This window comes from Trichomycterus rosablanca, chromosome 23, assembly GCF_030014385.1.
Source record: "Trichomycterus rosablanca isolate fTriRos1 chromosome 23, fTriRos1.hap1, whole genome shotgun sequence".
Classification (NCBI taxonomy): domain Eukaryota; kingdom Metazoa; phylum Chordata; class Actinopteri; order Siluriformes; family Trichomycteridae; genus Trichomycterus; species Trichomycterus rosablanca.
This window is the reverse complement of record NC_086010.1, coordinates 15,934,454-15,955,386: the sequence shown is the minus strand read 5'-3', so window position 1 is coordinate 15,955,386 and position 20,933 is coordinate 15,934,454. Positions and strand designations below refer to the sequence as shown.

Here is a 20,933-nt window from a genome sequence, read left to right as displayed (position 1 = left end):
GGAAAGCACTCTTAACACTAGAGTTAATCTCACTGAACCAGTATTAAACCAGTTAGTCGAGCAATACAGCCTAAAATGTAGGTTACCTGCAGACTATTGTACTTTTTGTGGGAACTGCTTGGTTCCATTATGATATTTCTAAGCAACATATGGCAACACGTTCCAAAAGAGGCAAAATGATCAATTTAAACAAAGGGGAACAGTTACAATAGATCATATCAAACCAAGCTTACTGGCAGGAACAGACAACACTGGACAGAATAATTATTTCAAGCCTCAAAGAGTTTAAATGACATTTATTTGTAGAGTATCTTACAGTAGATAGTAGCTTCATAGAGCTTACACATCTTCTCAAACCAGCAAAAGCAGATTACAAAACAATAATAGATAGTATTTACAATATATACAGTACAAACGGTAAAAAATAGCATGTCATAGTTCTTGGAAAAACAACATTTGTGATGTTGGCTTGCAAAACAATGTTCTGATACACTGGAATTAGGACTTTGTGTGGGCCAATGAAGTTCCTCCACATCAAACTCGCCAAACGTTGTTGTGGATTATATGTGTATAGGTTTTATTTTATTCTGTTATGTAAGATACCCAGCCAAGATATTAATGTAAAGGAATATTTTCCCAATATAGATACATGATAAATATAAAAAAAAAAACATTTCTAGAAATGTTAAACATTTTGTTTAATGCAAAAACCAAAAGAATGTTATTGATGTTACTGACATGTTATTTACTGACAGAAGCACAAAGAAAAGATGTCCAATGTTTTGGATGACCAGCATCATTGTATATCCGGTAAATTGAGAATCTGCTGCTTGACTAAAAAATTGGGAACGAATGGCCGCTCAGGTGGCGCAGGGGTAAAACCACACTCTGGAACCAGAGCTGGGATCTCGAATACATCGTATCGAGTCTCGGCTCTGCCTGCCGGCTAAGGCCGAGCGGCCACATGAACAACGATTGGCCTGTTGTTCAGATATGGATAGCGCTCTCATGACTGGTGCAATTACGACCTCTGCTGGCTGATTGATGAGTGCTCTCAGGGTGTGTCTCTCCGTACACAACGCTGAGATGCACTGCACTCGTCAAAGCAAAGGTGATAAGATGCATACGGCATGCTGCCCACGTGTCGGAGGGGGCGTGGGTTAGCTTCGGCATTGGTGGAGAGGAAGTGTGATGCAATCGGGCAATTGGACGTGCTAAAAAGGGGGGAAAAGGGGAGAAAATGCAAAAATAAAATAAAAAATACTAAAAATTGGGACCGAGGCATGTTTAACCTTTGTGTTTACATCATTTTTCCTATTGATTAAATTTTTAAATCATTTGTGAACTAGTGGAACACGTGGAACTTTTGCTTTTTTTTTCCTTGTTCCTTGTCCCTGTCCCAAGTGTTCTACATGCAAATTCAATAATTCAGAATTTTGACAACATACATTCAAGTTAGTCAGACCAAAACATTAAATCATTTGTTTGTACTTTCAACAGTTCAAAAGGTTCAAGGAAACTTACAGATAGTGAATCACAGACTTTCGTTTTTTGTTTTACTGCATTTTACAAAATGTCCCATTTTTTCTGGAAATTAAAAGTTTAGAGTTTAAAAAACAAGCATCATATTTTCCCCCCATTTTTGTCCCACTTTAGCGCATTCAATTTCTGCCTGTCAATCATCCTCTCCTTAATGCTGGCCCCTGCTCCTGATTGGGGAGGACGAGGCTGCTCCACGCCCCTCCGACACGTGCACGGCGGTCGAACATCTTATCACCTACACTTGACGAGTGCAGTACAGCGCTGTGTACGGAGAGCCACACCCTCTACCGCACTCCTTTCCCATCTCCGTGCCCTGCAGGCACCACCAACCAGCCAGCAGAGGTCGTAATCGCACCAGTCTGAGAGAGAGTCCCCATCCGGCTTAATCCCGCCCCTATCTGAACGACAGGCCGATCGTTGTTCATGCGGTCGCTCAGCCTCAGCCGGCAGGCGGAGCCGGGATTCGATACGATGTATTCGAGATCTCAGGTCTGGTGAACAGCGTGTGAAGATCATTTTTTTAATAAAAAAAATTATGTTGCATTTGCAACAATAGCAAAGTATACAAGTATAATCTGTCAACAAGAAATGACTGCTAGCTCCCACAAGGGGCCAAAAATAAATAAAAATGTACATTTTATGTCAGGGTTGCCCTCTTTCACCACTACTTTTCAATATTGCCATTGAGCTTCTAGCTATACTACTTCGCAATCTCCAGCAGTTTGAGGGCATACAGCGTGGTAAACAGATTCATAAACTTTCTTTGTATGCAGACGATTTACTTTTATACATCTCCAACCCAATCTCTTCATTACCACCGATATTGGATACCCTAGAACAATTCGGGAAACTTTCAGGATATAAGCTAAATCTTCAAAAAAGTGAGTTATTCTTTGTCAACCCAGCTGCAGCATTGATTCCACAGTCAACATTTCCATTTAAAGTTGTGCAGGACAGATTTAAATATTTGGGGATTGTTTTTACCAGTTCTTTCATGGAACTCTTTAACAAAAATTTTGGGCCATTAATGGATCAATGTAAGACAGACCTGAATAGATGGTCCTCCCTCCCACTATCTCTGATGGGCCGAGTTAATCTGATTAAAATGGTTACCTTACCCAGGTTCATTTATCTCTTTCAACATATTCCTTTCTTCATTAAAAAATCCTTCTTTATTAATTTGGATGGGTTGATTGGATCGTTTCTATGGGGGAATAAAACGGCTCGCCTTAGAAAATCTATACTCCAACTTCCCAAATCAGATGGAGGCCTGTCCCTGCCCAATTTTCAACATTATTATTGGGCCTGTAATATTCATAAGCTTCTATATTGGGTTCATGATGAACTGTCAGACAGCGACCCCCCCTGGACACATATTGAGACTGACACCTCACAATGCTCACTTCATGCTTTGATCAGTGCGAAACTTCCTTTACCTAATAATAAATTTCTCAATCCGGTAGTGACACACACAATTAAGATCTGGTCCCAGTTCAGGAGGCAGTTTGGGTTACACGATGCCTCTGTTAATATACCCATTTTGGATAACCCTATGTTTCCCCCCTCGCGTTTTGACCCAGTTTTTCGTGTTTGGTCCACAAAAGGCCTTATCGGGATTAGTGACCTATATGAGGATAATATATTCATGTATTTTTCTAATCTGTCAGCTAAGTACAACCTACCCAATACACATCTTTTTCGTTTTTTTCAGATCAGACACTACGTGCAAAAGCTTTTCCCTCACTTTCCCAACCGGCCTTCCGAATCTGACATTGATCAAATTTTTGCTCTTGATTGCTCTCAGAAACATTTAATATCGTGTCTCTACAGTCTAATTAATGCACTACGTTCCCCTCCTAATGACGTTTTTAAGGAGTTGTGGGAAAAAGATCTGGGAATTATTATTCCTGAGAATCAATGGTGCGAAATATTGAACAGGGTTCATTCAGCTTCTATCTGTGCCAGACATGGACTCTTACAGTGCAAAATAGTTCATAGAGCTCACCTTACCAATGCTAGATTAGCACGTATTTTTTCTGGTAGAAGTGATGCTTGTGAAAGGTGTAAACAATCACCTGCTGATCATGTACATATGTTCTGGACATGTCCTAAACTATGGAATTTCTGGTCCAGGATTTTTGAATTTTTTAAACAGGCTCTGGGGAGCGACCTGGACCCCAACCCTATAATCGGTTTGTTTGGTATTCCCTATGAAGTATCCACGTCTATCACTGCACAGAGAGTCATTGCTTTTTCTACATTGTTGGCAAGACGCATAATACTACTGAAATGGAAACATGCCTCGCCCCCAACGTTTGATAGATGGGTTCAGGAACTTCTAAATTGTGTAAAGCTTGAGAAGCTAAGATTTTCCCTGAAAGGGTCCTTGGACCTTTTTTATAGAACGTGGGGTCCCATTCTTGATTTTATTGAGGAAAAAGTCGACAAATTAGTCCCTGACGTGTAAGGAATAGGGAGTCTGGATAGAGAATAGAGAGGGCTTATTTACTTATTAACTTTTTTTTTTTTTTTTTTTTTTTTAATTATCTAGTTAATTACCTATTTTTTTTTTTTTTTTTTTTTTTTTTTTTAACTATCTACCTATTTATTTAATTACGCTACTTAATGTGACCATGCCTGACCAAGGCCGGGCTGGGGGGATGGGGCGGGGAGTGGTAGACAAAGGGTAGGGGGGTAAAGGGGAAGGAAATAAATGGGAAGGGGTGGGTGGATCATAGTGTTAAAAGTGGGGTGGGGATGGGGGTTGAAAGTTTGGTGAATATACGGATATAGGTATGTATATACACGTATATATGTAACAATTTCTCTATGTATGGTTTCTTTCTTGTCCCTAGATCTGTCTTTTGATCCTCTTTTTTTTTAAACTACTGTTGTATCACCTTATAAACCTAATAAAAAGATGAAAACTAAAAATGTACATTTTATGAGCACGAGTGATGCCCTCATCCTCATCGCTGCAGACGTACATTATTGTAGATCATCCTCAATCTCTGGATTTAGATTTGTTTAAATTAGCTCTTCTCCTGGAAAGAACTTTATTTAATTAGTTGTGTTAAAAATCAACTTTATTTTAAACTGTCAAGAAAAAAACATCAAGTATCTAGAATTAGATGATAAATATAGACAAATAATGTATGTTCTAATATTAAAACCACTTATTATACAAAGTCACTAACTCACTCACTTTCTTAACCACTTTTCCAATCAGGGAATGCTGGAGCCTATCCCAGTTTTTCAATGGGCGCAAGGCACACAGTAACACCCTGGACGAAGGGCGCCAGTCCATCACAGGGCAGACACACATACACACACACACAGCTATAGGGCAATTCAGTGTCTCCAATTAACCCGACTGCATGTTTTTGGACATGCAAACTCCACACAGAAAGGACCCGGACCGCCCCGCCTGGGGATCGAACCCAGGACCTTCTTGCCGTGAGGAGACAGTGCTACCCACCGAGCCACCGTGCCACCGTGCCGCCCCCAAAGTCGTGTCATGAAAGTTATTTTAAATTAATGTCATCAGTCAAAATAATCAGTATAATTAATGACAAACTAGGTCAGTGGTAGCTCAGTGTTTATGGTACTGGACTAGTAACCAGAAGGTTACCGGTTTAAGCCCGACCACTCCTGGGTTCCCTGAACAAGACCCATTCTCAATTGCTTGCATTTTATTTAGTCATAATTGTAAGTTGCTTTGAATACAAGCGGCTGCTAAATGCTGCAAATGTATATTAAAGGATCTGACTCTTAGTCATTACTCTATATTCAATGAACAAGAAAAACGTCAAGGTCTTTTTAAGCATTCAACCCCAACACTAGATCTAAAACCCAAAGAACTGGTGAGCTGAGGCATGGACTCCACTAGACCCTTCTTCAGCAGTTTGGGCTACAGCAACTCGTCTGTTGGATCGGACCACACGGGCCTGCCTTCGCTCCCCAATGAGCCTCGGCCGCCCATGACCCTGTCGCCAGTTTACCACGCTTCCTTCCTTGGACCACTTTTGATACATACTGACCACTGCAGACCGGGAACACCCCACAAGAGCTGCAGTTTAGTTTTGGAGATGCTCTGACCCAGTCGTCTAGCCATCACAATTTGGCCCTTGTCAAACTGGGTCAAATCCTCACGCTTGCCCAGGATAAAATGTTCACTTGCTGCCTAATATATGCCATCCACTAACAGGTGCCGTGATGAAGAGATAATCAGTGTTATTCACTTCACCTGTCAGTGAGTGGTCATAATGTTATGCCTGGTCGGTGTATACACTAGATCAACTTATCAAAACATTTAGATATATATGTAAAAAGCAGATCTGCAAATGAAATGTACATTAACATTTCCAGCATTTAGCAGACGCCTTTATCCAAAGTGCCTTACAGTACTGTGACAGTATACTGTCTAAGCAATTGAGGGTTAAGGGCCATGCTCAAGGGTCCAACAGTGGCAACCTGGCAGAGGTGAGGCTTGAACCAGCAACCTTCTAATTACTAGTCCAGTACCTTAACCACTAGGCTACAACTGTCCTAAAAAGTGGTTAATTACTAAACTTATAATACGATTGTCTTTACATAGGAGGTGTAAGGGTCACTTACTTCAGACATTCAATTGACCTTCTGGTCCATTTCTTATTTGGATCGGCGCAGATGAGCTTCCCATTCTTAGTCAGAAACCTGCAGTAAAATACCACACAGTACAAAGTGAGCCACGCCTAAATCATCCATACTGTACAATCGTCGTGGGTCGGCACTTACAGAACGGCTTTAATGTCACAGCTTCCAGTGTCGTCCAGCTCTTTGTAATAGCGCAGGGTGGCACAGTGACGTGGTATGGACGTGAACTGAGTGCAGCATATCGCTGTAGGACAAGACAGGAATATTTTGAGTTAATAGGCCTGCAGTTTAACATGTTCTTTACGAGAACAAGCCGTGCAAACAGGATCAGTTAGTATTGAAATGTACATATTCGGAATGCAAAAAAATACCCACTGTTTATTTTATCAGCTCCACTTACCATATAAAAGCACTTTGTAGTTCTACAATTACTGACTGTAGTCCATCTGTTACTCTGCATGCTTTGTTAGCCCCATTTCATGCTGTTCTTCAATGGTCAGGACCCCCACAGGACCCCCACAGAGCAGGTATTATCTTGGTGATGGATCATTCTCAGCACTGCAGTGACACTGACATGGTGGTTGTGTCAGTGTGTGTTGTGCTGGTATGAGTGGATAAGACACAGCAGCGCTGCTGGAGTTTCTAAATACCGTGTCCACTCACTGTCCACTCTATTAGACACTCCTACCTAGTTGGTCCACCTTGTAGATGTAAAGTCAGAGACGATCGCTCATCTGTTGCTGCTGTTTGAGTCGGTCATCTTCTAGACCTTCATCAGTGGTCACAGGACGCTGCCCACGGGGCGCAGTTGACTGGATATTTTTGGTTGGTGGACTATTCCCAGTCCAGCAGTGACCGTGAGGTGTTTAAAAACTCCAGCACCATGTCAGTGTCACTGCAGTGCTGAGAATGATCCACCACCTAAATAATACCTGCTCTGTGGTGGTCCTGTGGGGGTCCTGACCATTGAAGAACAGCATGAAAGGGGGATAACAAAGCATGCAGAGAAACAGATGGACTACAGTCAGTAATTGTAGAACTACAAAGTGCTTCTATATGGTAAGAAACAAGGAGGTGGTTTTAATGTTATGGCTGATCAGTGTATATATAAACTGCATAGATTTATTTGTAACCGGAGCACCTGAGAGAAAACCCACGTGGACATGGTGAGAGCGCTACCACATGTTTGCTGCACGTTTAACACATGGTTGTCTCACATGTCTCACACAGATCAGATTAACTTTTAATAGTAATAATAATAATAATAAACCATGTATTTTTTAGCCTAACAGAACAGAATCTCACCTGTCTCTGTCACCAGGATGAAGGAACTGAGGATGAGGATGGTGAAAATCGTCCCAGTGTAAAACCTCCACATGATTATCTCTCTGTAGCTGATAACTCGTCTCTCTGCTCTCCAGGCGGTGCTCTGGATGATTGTCAGAGCGTGTCTCTTTTTGAACCTTATCTGCAAGGAAGGTCTCACATTTCACTTTTTTTGTGGCCCCTCCTTGTGCAACAGAGTTAATCAGTTTTATTTCCTCATTCCCATCACTGTACCTGATCCCACACCTGTCTAAATAGTTTAACCATTAACATACAGAGACACCTTAAATAAAACAAGTTTATTATGTTTATTACGATTGCACAATAGACCTGTTTATTAAGGCATGGAGCAGTAGTATATGCTGTATGTTCTTATAAATTATAACCACTGACAGGTGACGTGAATAACACTGATTATCTCTTCATTACGGCACCTGATAGTAGGTGGGATATATTACACAGCAAGTGAACATTTCATCCTCAGAGTTGATGTTAGAAGCAGGAAAAATGAACAAGCGTGATGATTTCCGCGAGTTTGACGAGGGTCAAATTGTGATGTCTAGACGACTGGGTCAGAGCATCTCGAAAACTGCAGCTCTTGTGGGGTGTTCCCGGTCTGCACCTATGCATGTGTAATGACTGTGTGTTTATGACCTTGTCATAAAGGAGTGCAGGTGCTAGACTGGCCTGCCTGCAGTTGTGATGCACAAAATAGGACAATTGTTAAGCAGATGAAGTATTATATTAAGCAAGAATATATATATATATATATATATATATATATATATATATATATATATATATATATATATATATATATATATATATATATATATATATATATATATATCAATAGGAGCAGTAGTACACAGTATATGTTCTTATACATGATATATACAAATATATAAATATAAACATAGAAATAAATTATTTATACCTATATTCTTTCTGTAATTGTACTTACATATCTGAAAATATTTTGTCCTGCTTCTATAATTATTTAACGTTTTGAAAACAGAGTGAGGGAGGAGTAGTAATCGGTCGTGTCTGAGAGACAGAGAGACGCTTATAGTCCGGATATAGCTCCATCTGATTTCCACCTTTTTGGACGCCCAAAGAAGCTTTAAAGGGAAGCAGATTTTCATGTGGCAATGATGTGAAAGCAGCACTGCATCAGTGGCTACGCGCTCATTAAAACGTTGGTACGACTTTTAATAAAAAAGAATTAGCTAATCATCACTGTGTGTTTTTCCTCACATTTTCCTTCTGTCCCACCGTTTTTGGAAATTACTTTCACCAAACTTTGCTCCCCATAGTTTACTAATGGCACGAACGTGTGGCTGGTGTGGCTGCCCTGCGACATTCTTCACCTGGTGCATGTTTTTGAACCTAAGGTTCCTGGGTAGTACCACACCTACGGATACTACAATAAAAGATGAATGTGTGTTTTTACATTTGTGGATTAAAAGAGAGATTATTATTAAAAGAGATTTTATATGGTGTTATAACTGATGTTGGGGTTTTAATGTTTTGGAATACTTTGAATACCTGTTTCAGTGGGGAAAGGAAGGACCCAGCAAACCTGTATACGGTGTTGTGGTAAAAAATCAACATTAAAAACACTTACCAAAGTGTAAACCACATTCTTGTCTGGCACAAAGCTTTCAACACCTTGTTAATAGAAACTCTCAGTACTGATTTGTCACTTTCAATGGCAAGTAGTTTGACTATATTGAAAGATCGCGGTCAACAAGTTTACACTGACTACTGCACTGCACGTACGAGTAAAACTTTTTATATTGTATTTTAATCAGATTTTACCCTGTCTGGTATGTGAAGAGTAAAATACAGTATTGGCTGATCAACCATAACATTAAAACCACCTCCTTGTTTCTACACTCACTGTCCATTTTATCAGCTCCACTTACCATATAAAAGCACTTTGTAGTTCTACTGTACAATTACTGACTGTAGTCCATCTGTTTCTCTGCATACCTTTTTAGCCTGCTTTTGCTCTGTTCTTTAATGGTCAGAAGCCCCACAGGACCACCACAGAGCAGGTATTATTTAGGTGGTGGATCATTCTCAGCACTGCAGTGACACTGACATGGTGGTGGTGTGTTAGTGTGTGTTGTGCTGGTATTAATTTTTTTAATACCGTGTCCACTCACTGTCCACTCTATTAGACACTCCTACCTAGTTGGTCCACCTTGTAGATGTAAAGTCAGAGACGATCGCTCATCTATTGCTTCTGTTTGAGTCGGTCATCTTCTAGACCTTCACCAGTGGTCACAGGACGCTGCCCACGGGGGAATGTTGGCTGGATATGTTCTTGGTTGCTGGACTATTCTCAGTCCAACAGTGACAGTGACGTGTTTAAAAACTCCATCAGCGCTGCTGTGTCTGATCCACTCATACCAGCACAACACACACTAACACACCACCACCATGTCAGTGTCACTGCAGTGCTGTCCAGGGTGTTACTGTGTGCCTTGCCCCCATTGAAAAGCTGGGATAGGCTCCAGCACCCACGCGACCCTAATTGGATAAGCGGATAAGAAAATGAATGAATGAATGAATGAGCATTTAGCAGACGCTTTTATCCAAAGCCACTTACAGTATACAGTCTAAGCAATTGAGGGTTAAGGGCCTTGTTTAAGGGCCCAGCAGTGCCAACCTGGCAGTGGTGGGGCTTGAACCAGTCCTAATTACTCACTCACTCACTTTTTTATACCGCTTATCCTAATCAGGGTCGCTGGGGGTGCTGGAGCTTATTCCAGCACTCAATAGGTGCAAGGCACACAGAAACACCATGCAGAGGGCGCCAGTCCATCGGAGGGCAGACACACACACACACACACACACAGACACACACACACACACACACACCTAAGGACAATTTTTGTATCTGCATGTCTTTGGACTGTGGGAGGAAACCCACACGGACTCAGAGAGAACATGAGAATCGAACCAGGACCTTCTTACTGTGAGGCGACAGTGCCAACCCTCCTAATTACCAGCCAGATGTTTTACCACAATCATTGCCAAATCAATTAAATAAAATAAACTCTTATGTTGTGAACTTTGTAACATCAGTTTGATAAAGCCAAGCGTCAGTATGACTGCGTCGCTGTGTTCAAAGCTCTGACCTTAACCCCGTCGAACCTTTGGAATGATTTGGAACGTTGATCGTGAGCCAGGACTCTAAAACCACCGCCTGACCTGAATTTTTTTTTTGGAATGAAAGAAGCACAAAATCCAACGTACAATACACAATACACAACCCAAATTATTAGAAAAGTAATCAAGTGGAGGCTGTGGGGCAATTACAAATGAATAATAATAGCAATAGTTTTGGAATCAGTGGCAGGAGGTTGGTCAGGTGTGTCCTTATTTTTATGATTATTGTGTGTAGTAATGAGCTGAAGCACACATCATCATTAAAAGATAAAATATATCAATCAATGCTTTAGAATGAGTGTGTTTACTATACAGCGTTTGCATTTTTTTCATCAGTCAACTCCAATGATGGGAAATTTTCACACACTAGTGTGTTTCCTCATGTGATCTTCATGTGACACGTTGTAATGAACTACTGTGACCTACAATATTCAGCTAAATAAACAGACGTTTTTGAAAGATGATAGTCTTTATTGGACATTAGTACTTACACTCACCACGTGCATCAATGAGCCTTGGCCGCCCATGACCCCGTCGCCGGTTTACCACTGTACCTTTCTGACCACTGCAGAGCTTCAGTTTTGGAGATGCTCTGACCTAGTCGCCTAGCCATCACAATCTGGCCCATGTCAAACTCGCTCAAATCCTCACACTCGCCCATTTTTCCTGCTTTTAACATCAAGTTTGATGTGTTATTCACTTAACCTGTCGGTGGTCATAATGTTTTGCCTAGTCAGTGTAAGTAATGGTAAAAGAAGCACTAAGCAGTGTTATTAAATTTTATTTATGATCAAACTTATTATAAATGTTATTTTAAAAAAGCCATATAGTCTGCAGTCAGAGCTAAACATTAAAAACTTATATACCCCATTTTTGATAGCTAACCTGTATTAGCAGACTCTTCTTTAATAAATACTCTCTTCGTAAATACTTAAAACACTAATTAAATGTTTCAATTCTAATTTATTTACTTATTTTTAAGTGAACTGCGTTCTGCATTAAACTCCTACCCTTTAGACTATTTAATTAAATAAATCAAGTGTTTACAGTGCTTACAGAGCTGACAACATTTACCACTGGAACAGTCATTTGTAGCTAACAGGTAGCTAGCTTCCTAATACATACTTGGAGTTTTAGTGCTTTTTCTTTACATAAGATTGTGCTAGTTTTATGTTTAGTTTAATAAATAAAGCAAAATATATTATATATAAAAACAGAAAGACAATAGGCCAAGTTAGAGACACCACAGATTAGCTTAGCAGTTTTTATGCTAAACATTAGCATTTAAACCAATAAGGGTTTCAATAGATTTTCTTTACATAACATTTTTGTGCTAGTTTTATGTTTCATTTCATAAATGAGGCTAAATCTATTATCTGTACACAAAAAGACAGGACAACAGGCCAAGTTAGAGACACCACAGCTTAACATTGAAGTTGTGGTTAACCACAGAGGGTTTAAATAGATTTTCATTTAGTGGCTTTACAAGCTACAGGTGAGACTAATGAGCTACCTGGCGGCAGGTACTAGAGAACAGGAAGCTTTGCCCATATTAGGAAAGCAGGGAGTAAATGGGACAAAGGTTGCACCAAAAATGATTGGGGTTAGAATTAGGACACAATGAAAAGCCTATTTTAATATATCCAAACATAAAAACAACTGATGTTTATTATATTATTATTTAATAATCAATAAAATGCATATTAAAATACACATTACTCCACTGTTAAGGCATTTTATGACAAGAAAGCTGGGGAAAAACACCAAATTAACCTAATTATAATACCCTAACCTTAACCCTAACCCTAACCTTAACCCTAACCCGAGTGTATTTCCACAGCCAAAGCTGGTCCTCCAACTAAGCTCTGGTCATTCCATGCAGACACAATGCCATTTATTGTTTGAATTATTATTAAGACAGGCCATGTACCTCAGTCCCAAGTCAGGTTGGCTGGTAAGGGGTGGTTTTTTTTGTTTTATTTCTCATTATTTCTCACAAACTGGCTGATTGTAAGGACTGAGAAAGCCATCCATTGAGAGTCTGGATCTCCTCCCATAGCCTTGGTCTAGCAATAGGATAGGGATTAACCTACTTAGCTACTTAGAATTATACTTATATGAATAAACAGCTTAAAGCTCTAGCTAAGGAAAAGCAAAGATCAAGCATTTTAATATTACAGCTGCTATCTGTCTGTGTTAAAATAAAATAAAAATAACCAGACGATAACAATAATGATATAAATAATTATTTTATTATCTCTAATCTGACCAATGCTCATGAAACTTACTAAAGGTGCTCTGAGGGCGAACAGGTAGGTGGTGTTGAAGGTGACGTTGAAGGTGAAGTTTCGTCCCTGGCCCACTCATAATCCACGACCACCATGCATCCAGTAACCGTTAAATTCCTCTCAGGTGACGAAACGTACTGATGGATGATAATAAAAGAACTCTCATTGCCACATTTAGGAAGCAGCGAGCGTAAAACTTAAGCTTCTGGACAACAACAATGGAGATGAGATTGTGAGATGAGATATAGTACTTCTTGTATATCCATATTACTCAATTAATTTTTAGTCTGATGACGTAGTTTGATGCTCCCACCTCCAAACGTCACTTCAGTTTCAGTGTTTTAACTCACTTATTTGGCTATTAAATATTACCACTTTGAACATATGTTGAGCACATGGACCAAAGTCATGGTGCAAACTGTGCATCAGATAAACATCTTTGACATAAACGAGTCTTGGCTGCCCAACAACCTGTCAACAGTTTGAGGCTTGTCCTTCTTTGGAACACTTCCAAACACATGCTGTTTTGGGGATGCTTTAACTCACTTATTTGGCCATAAAATATTACCACTTTGAACACTGAGCACATGGACTAAAGTCATGGCGCAAATTGTGCATTAGACCAACACCTGCCCATCATTTTCACTAATATATAATCACCATCCCTGCTTTTAAAGAAACTTCCAGGCTGTGCACCCCCAGCTGTGCCACCCTACTGCCCTTAATAATAATAAAAAAAAAAAACATTATTGTGCTTTAAAGTGTTCCCATTTATTTTAAGAACATGGTTTTATTTTACAAAGGGGTGCAATGGTGAACATTTAAACATATGAGTCTGAGATAATTGGCACATTTGGTTATTTGCAGTCCATCATGGTGGTTTAATACTTTTGCTATGATGGCTTAACTTAAGAAAACATGGCTGAACACCACACATTGAAAGCAGTAACTGTTTTCTTAGTTCTGTTTTTTTTTAGAATAATTTGATGCCCAAATGTAAGCCAAAACATTAGGACCACCTGCCTAGAGCTGTCAAAACAGCTCTGACCTGCTGGACAGGTGGATCCTACTGTGCATCCTAGAACCATCTCCTAACTGTCCACAAAATATTGGAGGAAACAGAATTCAATGGACCAATTAACCCTCTCCCATTGCTCAGATGTCCAGTTACCATTATAGGTACTCTCAGCAGTGGGCAGGAGTTAGAATGGGCACTTGATCCCATATGGCTCTTCTGTTGGTCTGTAACAGATGTGATAGCCTTCAATGAGTCTTGGCTGCCCAATGACCTGTGAACAGTTTAAGACTCTTTGGAATACTCCACAACATCTGTGAACATCCCGTGCTGTTTTGGGGATGCTTTAACTCACTTATTTGGCCATAATCATTTATCCCTGATCAGAATCAAAACATAAACTATGAGTAGCGACCATCAGCTCAACATTTACATCTCTGATCATAATATGCAACTGTTACGCAATAGGCATTGCCATCCAAATTTTTAGGGGTCTTAATGTTTTGGCTCATTCATTTCCTCCATACCTTCCAGTGCTTTTTAAATAAAATCATTCCATTTTTGGAAAACCATTATAAACACCTAAACGCACCAACAAGCAGTAATTTAAAGCACATGATACTCTACACAAAACAAAAACAGGTTTTACATTAATACAGATCACAGAGCAAATATTTGGCAACAAGATGCACCAATACACAGCACGTTCTGTAACACGGACAACACAAGCAAGAAAATATACACAAATTATTTAGTCAATAGGAGTTCAGTAGCTTTGGTCAAACAAGTCCTCCATATGAAACATGAAATAGTCAAATAAATATAAAACAGCACTACACACTTGTTTTCACAGAGCTTCGAGACTCCTCCATTAATCTGACTTGTGTGTCTATCACATTGAGATCTGGGGAATCTGGAGGCAACACCTTGAAACTTCAGACACTCATCACGTTCCTCAACCATTCCTAAGTAATGTTTGCATTGTGGCAGGATGCACTGTCTGGCTGAAACCGTTGCCATGAAGGTAATTGGTCTGCAACAAAGTTAAGCTAGGTGGTAGAACTCGAGACCAGAAGCGCTGGGCTGCAGCTCCATCCCCAACATTACCATATTCAGCGATTTGTGCTACGGCAGCTTCCCTCCCACATCAATGATCCTTGGGCGTCAGTGATTTAGCCCAATCTGAGCTGAAAGTAGTTATGCGTGTTGTATAGTGTCCCACAAGTGTCGATTCTAGGTCCTATTAAGCAATGTTTTTTCTTTTGAATCAAAATGAACTGAATCCGCAAGATACCTGCTGTTACCCTCCACCCTCGTTTGTTTGAATTGTATTCTGGCATAACAGTAAACTGTAGATAAAAAATTAATAATAAATATTACACAACCACTAACTAATAACAAATCACATGTTATATGTAGATTTTAAGGGTAAAAATCTATTTAAGTGTGTTAGTGATTATTAAATGTGATTATTTAATTAAGTTGCTGTATTAATTTCCTTTAAATTGCAATAGGAACAACAAAAATTGATGTAGCCATGGGCTTTGAGGCCGCCAAGCAAGAGCTTTTTCCCAAGCCTTAAGATGCCAATGTGGTTCATGTTTTTAGGCTTACTTGACTGTGGACAGTGACTTGTGCTGCCGTTTGTCTATTTTTGAGTAAAAATTGCACATATCACTTAAATTTTAAGCATGCCATGACACACATGATCCTTCCCAAGTGTGTGTACATTTCTGACATACTTTTAGTTCAGTTTATCTGAGATCTGTATCTCAATGTAAAACTGGTGTGTGTATCAGCGGTGGTATGAATTTGGCAGGTACGTGCTGCGGCCGCTCCTGAACATATCGTCTTACTGCTGCCGCGTGCTTTAAATACCAACGGATCGCTACTGAGCTACTCTGCAACCCCTGACCCTTTCATTTGTAGGTGTGATGTGTGATACGCAACTTTATAAACCGTCCGAAATTGATTGACGGCAACTGTTTTCCGAATCAGCACAGACGTCTATGCCAGAATACAATCCAAACAAACAGGGGTGGAGGGTAAGAGCGTGAATCTGGCAGTGATTGGACTAGTTGACGGAAGCCGGAGCACCTGAAGCAAACCCACACAGACCATATAGAACTGACCCTGGCTGCCCTGGAATCGAACCCAAGCCAACGTGGACAAACAGTGGAATCACCTAGTGTTGCTGAAAAAACGTGTGAAGTCCCACAAGTGTCGATACTAGAGCCATTATAATTGAAGCAATGTGTGTCCACCATATGGACGAAAGTATTGTGACACCCCTTTGATTTTCTAAATGTACTCATTTTGAATTTTAGCCACAACAGTTACTAACAGGTGTAATAAATCAGTTATATAAAGGGGAAAAAAACGGTTTAGGGAAGGCACTTTCCTGTTCCAGCAAGACTGTGCCCCTGGTTAGGTTTAAAGAAACTCTAGAGTTAGTGGTCTGCTCAGAGCCCAGACTGAGCAGCTTTGGAATGAACCGGAACATCAATTGAGGATTTCTTGACCATACGAATGCTCTTCGGACTGAACAGGCACAAATTCCCACAGCCAGTTCCACTTCAGTCTTGTGAGATGCCTTCTCAGGAAGAAGAGTGGCTGTTGTTATGGATGAAAAGATCCCATTTAATAATACCATTCGTTTTTGAAATAGGATGGTCAGGTGTCCAAATACTTTTGGCCATGTAGTGTATTTTAAAATGTACATTTGTATATATTAATGTTAAGTTAATGTAGTTCTTATTTCATACAAAATTATGTCTTAATAGTCCAAATTTTTAGGTAAAATTTTAGTCCCACAAGGCTCAATTCTAGGACCTTAATTATTGTAAATATTAATGTTTTTTTACCAGCTAAAAGCTAAGAAACATGAATCCTATTGTTTTTCCCAGACTAAAGACAGTCGACGTGTGGTAAAACACACACAGTAGTCACTTTCACCTGCGACCAAGCACCCAAAACACACAGCTGACAAGCGTGGATGTGTGAGGAATGAATCAGCAACAGCGATCATATTGCAGGAAATACGAGCCTCGTCAACCGCCACTCTTCCCATCGCTGGATTAAAAACAAGACAAGCTAAAAAACAACGCAGGCCCCTCCAGAGTAGAACCCAAGGCCAATTTCCGTGCAGAAACGTCAATTAAAAACAGCACTCGGGGCTTCGGCGTCAAGGAAAAGGTTCAGAATGACCGGACGACGAACCCGCTATGCAAATCTGAAGCGGCAGGAAAAGTGAAAACGAACGCTCACACGCGAGAACCGGTAGAGCGAGTCCTCGACGTACTCGGAACGCATCTGCATAATGGCATGTTCGGAACAGGTGATGATCGGCGTCCGTGTGAATTCGTGAGTGCTGTGAGTTCGGGTTTGTGTTAGAGGAAAATGTGTCGCTCATCCTTCTGAGGTCTCGTCGTGACTCCGTGTTCTTCTCTGCTCTCGGCCGCGATGCCTCTGGATGGCCCTCCATATACGGCACAGCACGCCGCCCCTAGAACCCAGAACAGACACGTTCGCCAGTGCCCGGCAGTGGAAAGCATCAGTTAGCACATAAACAATAAAATGTCGTGGCTAATTGGATTTATTTTATTATCTTTTTATGCATTTGACCCCCTTGCTTCCAATTTAGCATAGCCAATCCGCTGCTGATGGTGTATATGTGTGCGCAGTCCACCAATCCCTTCCCATAAACCCATACTTCAGTGGATTTGGGTGTGAGGTCGGCTTTGCGCCCCGATCTCTGTGGTCCCCCACTTTCTGTACAGGCACCCTGTGTGACCAAGGTCCTCACACAGCGTTAATAACCCCACCTTAGTCCGGTCTTTCCCACCCAGCAGACTGGCGGCATTAGAGAGCGCCCAGCTGACCAGTACCAGAGCCGAGATTCGAACTCGACCCGCTACGCCACCTGGGCACCCCGCTCATTGTCACGCACCCTCTCAGACATCACAGATCGCTTCTTTTCACCTGCAAGAGGCGGGGTCTAACAGAGAGCAGTATAGCACATGGAGAGCCACGCACTGCCATCTGTGATCATCCACCCCCAGTGCAGGTGCTTCGATCTGTCAGTAGAGGTCACAATTACCCCAGGAACAAGGATCCCTGTGTGAGCCTTTGTACCCCCTTCAGACACACAGTGCTCAGTCACTTTCTTAACCACTTATCCAATTAGGGTCGCTGTGCTGGAGCCTATCCCAGCTTTTCAATGGACGCAAGGCACACAGTAACAATCACACACACATTCACCTATAGGGCAATTCAGTGTCTCCAATTAACCTTGACTGCATGTTTTTGGACTGTGGGAGGAAACCGAAGCTCCTGGAGGAAACCCACGCAGACACGGACCGCCCCACCTGGGGATCGAACCCAGGACCTTCTTGCTGTGAGGAGACCGCCCTCTAAGAAAACTGCTTAGCATAATGTTGTATAAATACGCACCCTACATATGCAGCCCCATGGCCTGGTTCTGTGCTACCTACCGCAGTCTCATGTAATGCAGGTCCTCTTTGGTGATGTCATTGAGAATGTCATTCAGTGTGTAGTCCTCCATGACGAACTGATGAGAGACATGATGAACATTGAAAATAATCAATCTGAATACCAGAATACTAACGGATGGATTAAACAAGTAAGTCCTATAGAGAACGTTACCTTGTCTATGGTTTCTGAATCCGCACCCAGTTCCTTCAGCCAGGCGGTCAGTTCCTTATCAGGTTCAGGTTCTACCGTGATGTGGAAAATGGATGTAGAGGGAGCGTCTGCTGGGAGGAGAGGACAGGGCGGCAGTTATTCGACAACTACTGTGTCCAAAGAAAGGCAGTTAAATGCAGGACGGTCTTGAAAATAGGTCGAACAAATCCAGCGATCATATAAGCTAAAGTATGTGGACACCTGTCCATAAGCTTGATGCACAAGAATATAAAAGAAATTTAAAAAAATTAAAAAAGGAAGGAATTGGCCACTCAGGTGGTGCAGCGGTGAAACACACGCTGGAACCAGAGCTGGGATCTCGACTACATCGTATCGAATCTTAGCTCTGCCTGCCGGCTAGGCTGAGTGGCCACATGAACAATAATTGGTCTGTTGTTCAGATAGGGGTGGGATTAAGCCGGATAGGGACTCTCTCATAACTAATGCAGTTACGACCTCTGCTGGCTGATTGATGGTGCCTGCACAGAGACGAGGAAAGAGTGCTGTCAGGGTGTGTCTCTCCATACACAGTGCTGATCCGCATTGCACTCGTCAAAGTGTAGGTGACAAGATGCATACGGCTGCTGCCCACGTGTCCGAGGGGGCGTGGGTTAGCTTCGTTCTTCTCAATCAGAGCGGGGATCGGCATTGGTGGAGAGGAAGCATGACGCAATCGGGGAATTGGACGCGCTAAAAAGGGAGAAAATGCATAAACAAAATATAAATAAAGGAAGGAATTGCATCGAAAGCCCACAAATAACTGAAAACGTTCACTTTCTATGGCTAAAAGTATGTGTACAGGTTAAAAATTCAAAAACTGGCATTAATATGTCTCCACTCATCTGGAAAAGCTTTTATTGCTACATTTTCTATTGTGTCTGTGAGAATTTGTGACCTTTCATTAAAAACATAAATTATGAGCGCATGCCATGTCTTTAAGGGACAGAAAACAGCCTTCCCCAAACTGTTGGCACCAAGTTAGCTGCAAATAATTGACCTTAAAGGATTTATTATGTAATTAGCAATACACCTGACCTCACAAAAAAGTGTGTGTGCTTTTGTCCAAGTGTGTGTGTGTGTGTGTGGGGCAGAACTCACTAGTAGGTGTGGGCTGGTTTCTCAGTCTGAAAAGCTCCAGGTCGTGCGCCCTCTGCTGGAGAGTGTGTCTCAGTACCTGCTGGTACTCTTTCTCCTTCTGTACCAGTTCCTCCAGAAGCCTGTGCACACAGGGAGACATGTGCATGGTCAGGGATGCTGCCCACCAGTCGTAAGAACATTTCTATCCTTATCTAAGATCATAAGCTTTCTTAGTGGGAATTGACAAGCAACCAGCTGAAATAAAGCAAAGCAAAGGTGCTATCCTGGTCTGACTGGTTGGATGTTTGGGGGGGCCATATCATTCCTCATCACCTCCTCCCCCATTTACCAAACCTTGGGTGCCACAGACCTCTATTGTCCATTGGCCACCCCCCTACAGAACCACAGACATTCGGACCCACTGTATCCCAGCTGTATTGGACAAGCATAACCGTCCCCGTACCTGCTCGTCTCCTGTTTGAGGCGGGTGAGCTGGGCCCCGAACGGGTGCGACGGCCTCTGGGACTCGTGTGAAACGACCGAGCTGAGGGTGCTGACCCCCGAGGTGAGACCCGTGTCCTCTTGGGTGATGTGCTCGACGGCGCCGAGGTCGGCGTCCACCTCCTCCACGTCCACGTCCTTCTCGGCCCCCTCGCTCTCCGACGCCGGGCCGAAGTGAGTCTGCAGTTCTGATCCGGGGATTAGAAAGGAATCAGATCAAAGGGTGAGTTATTTATAGCTGACTACTACTACTACTACTACTACTTCTGGTCAGGTGACTCCTGAATGCTTTGATTATCCTCGTGATGCGTCTAGAATGCGTCTAGCCATTTGTATTGATTGGACAGAGCTGGACAGCCACGTACGTGGGTCTATAGGAGCCCACAATTTGAACCTAACCCAGGCCGTGAGGTCCAAGGGACAGTCTGTGGATCTGTACCAGGTCCACAAAAGTCCACGATCTGACCCTTTGGGATAGACTGGAACGTTGACTGTGAGCCAGGACTTCACTACATACAGTAACATCATTACCTGACCTCACAGATGCTGTTTTGACCACACAGGCACACTAATAGATCCTCGGTTGAATCGAATCGAATCAACGTGAAGCTCTTTTATTTTTGACCTTTTTTTTTACTTTGATGAGGGTAAAAGAGGAGGAGGAT

The 20,933-nt window shown here is 41.7% G+C and overlaps 2 protein-coding genes across 2 annotated transcripts in view; both read right to left on the bottom strand.

Moving 5' to 3' along the window:
• Nucleotides 1–281: 281 nt before the first annotated feature.
• Nucleotides 282–7,586, bottom strand: ccl20b (chemokine (C-C motif) ligand 20b). Its single transcript, XM_062985635.1, has 4 exons — nucleotides 7,483–7,586; nucleotides 6,319–6,421; nucleotides 6,160–6,237; nucleotides 282–4,586 (listed from the first exon to the last, which is right to left on the bottom strand). Exons 1-4 carry the CDS (start codon nucleotides 7,553–7,555, stop codon nucleotides 4,547–4,549), a joined length of 294 nt encoding a protein of 97 aa, XP_062841705.1. The 5' UTR covers nucleotides 7,556–7,586; the 3' UTR covers nucleotides 282–4,546.
• Nucleotides 7,587–13,717: 6,131 nt separating this feature from the next.
• Nucleotides 13,718–20,933, bottom strand: part of map3k15 (mitogen-activated protein kinase kinase kinase 15) — a 45,928-nt gene continuing 38,712 nt past the window's right edge. Inside the window, exons 26-30 of the mRNA XM_062985328.1 lie at nucleotides 20,231–20,456; nucleotides 19,789–19,907; nucleotides 18,652–18,761; nucleotides 18,480–18,556; nucleotides 13,718–17,491 (exon numbers count right to left, since the gene is read on the bottom strand). Of these exons, the coding sequence (XP_062841398.1) occupies nucleotides 17,395–17,491; nucleotides 18,480–18,556; nucleotides 18,652–18,761; nucleotides 19,789–19,907; nucleotides 20,231–20,456 (629 nt within the window). The 3' untranslated portion in view covers nucleotides 13,718–17,394. The remainder of the gene's footprint in view (nucleotides 17,492–18,479; nucleotides 18,557–18,651; nucleotides 18,762–19,788; nucleotides 19,908–20,230; nucleotides 20,457–20,933) is intronic.

What these genes read in the sequence shown, in the direction of transcription:
- ccl20b (XM_062985635.1), bottom strand. Translation starts at nt 7,555, where the DNA reads ATGTGGAGGTTTTACACTGGGACGATTTTCACCATCCTCATCCTCAGT. An exon ending in TGTGACATTAAAGCCGTTCT is followed by an intron (nt 6,238 to 6,318) that starts GTAAGTGCCGAC and finishes ATTTTACTGCAG; the next exon opens with GTTTCTGACTAAGAATGGGA. An exon ending in AGGTCAATTGAATGTCTGAA is followed by an intron (nt 4,587 to 6,159) that starts GTAAGTGACCCT and finishes AGTTCTTTCCAG; the next exon opens with GAGAAGAGCTAATTTAAACA.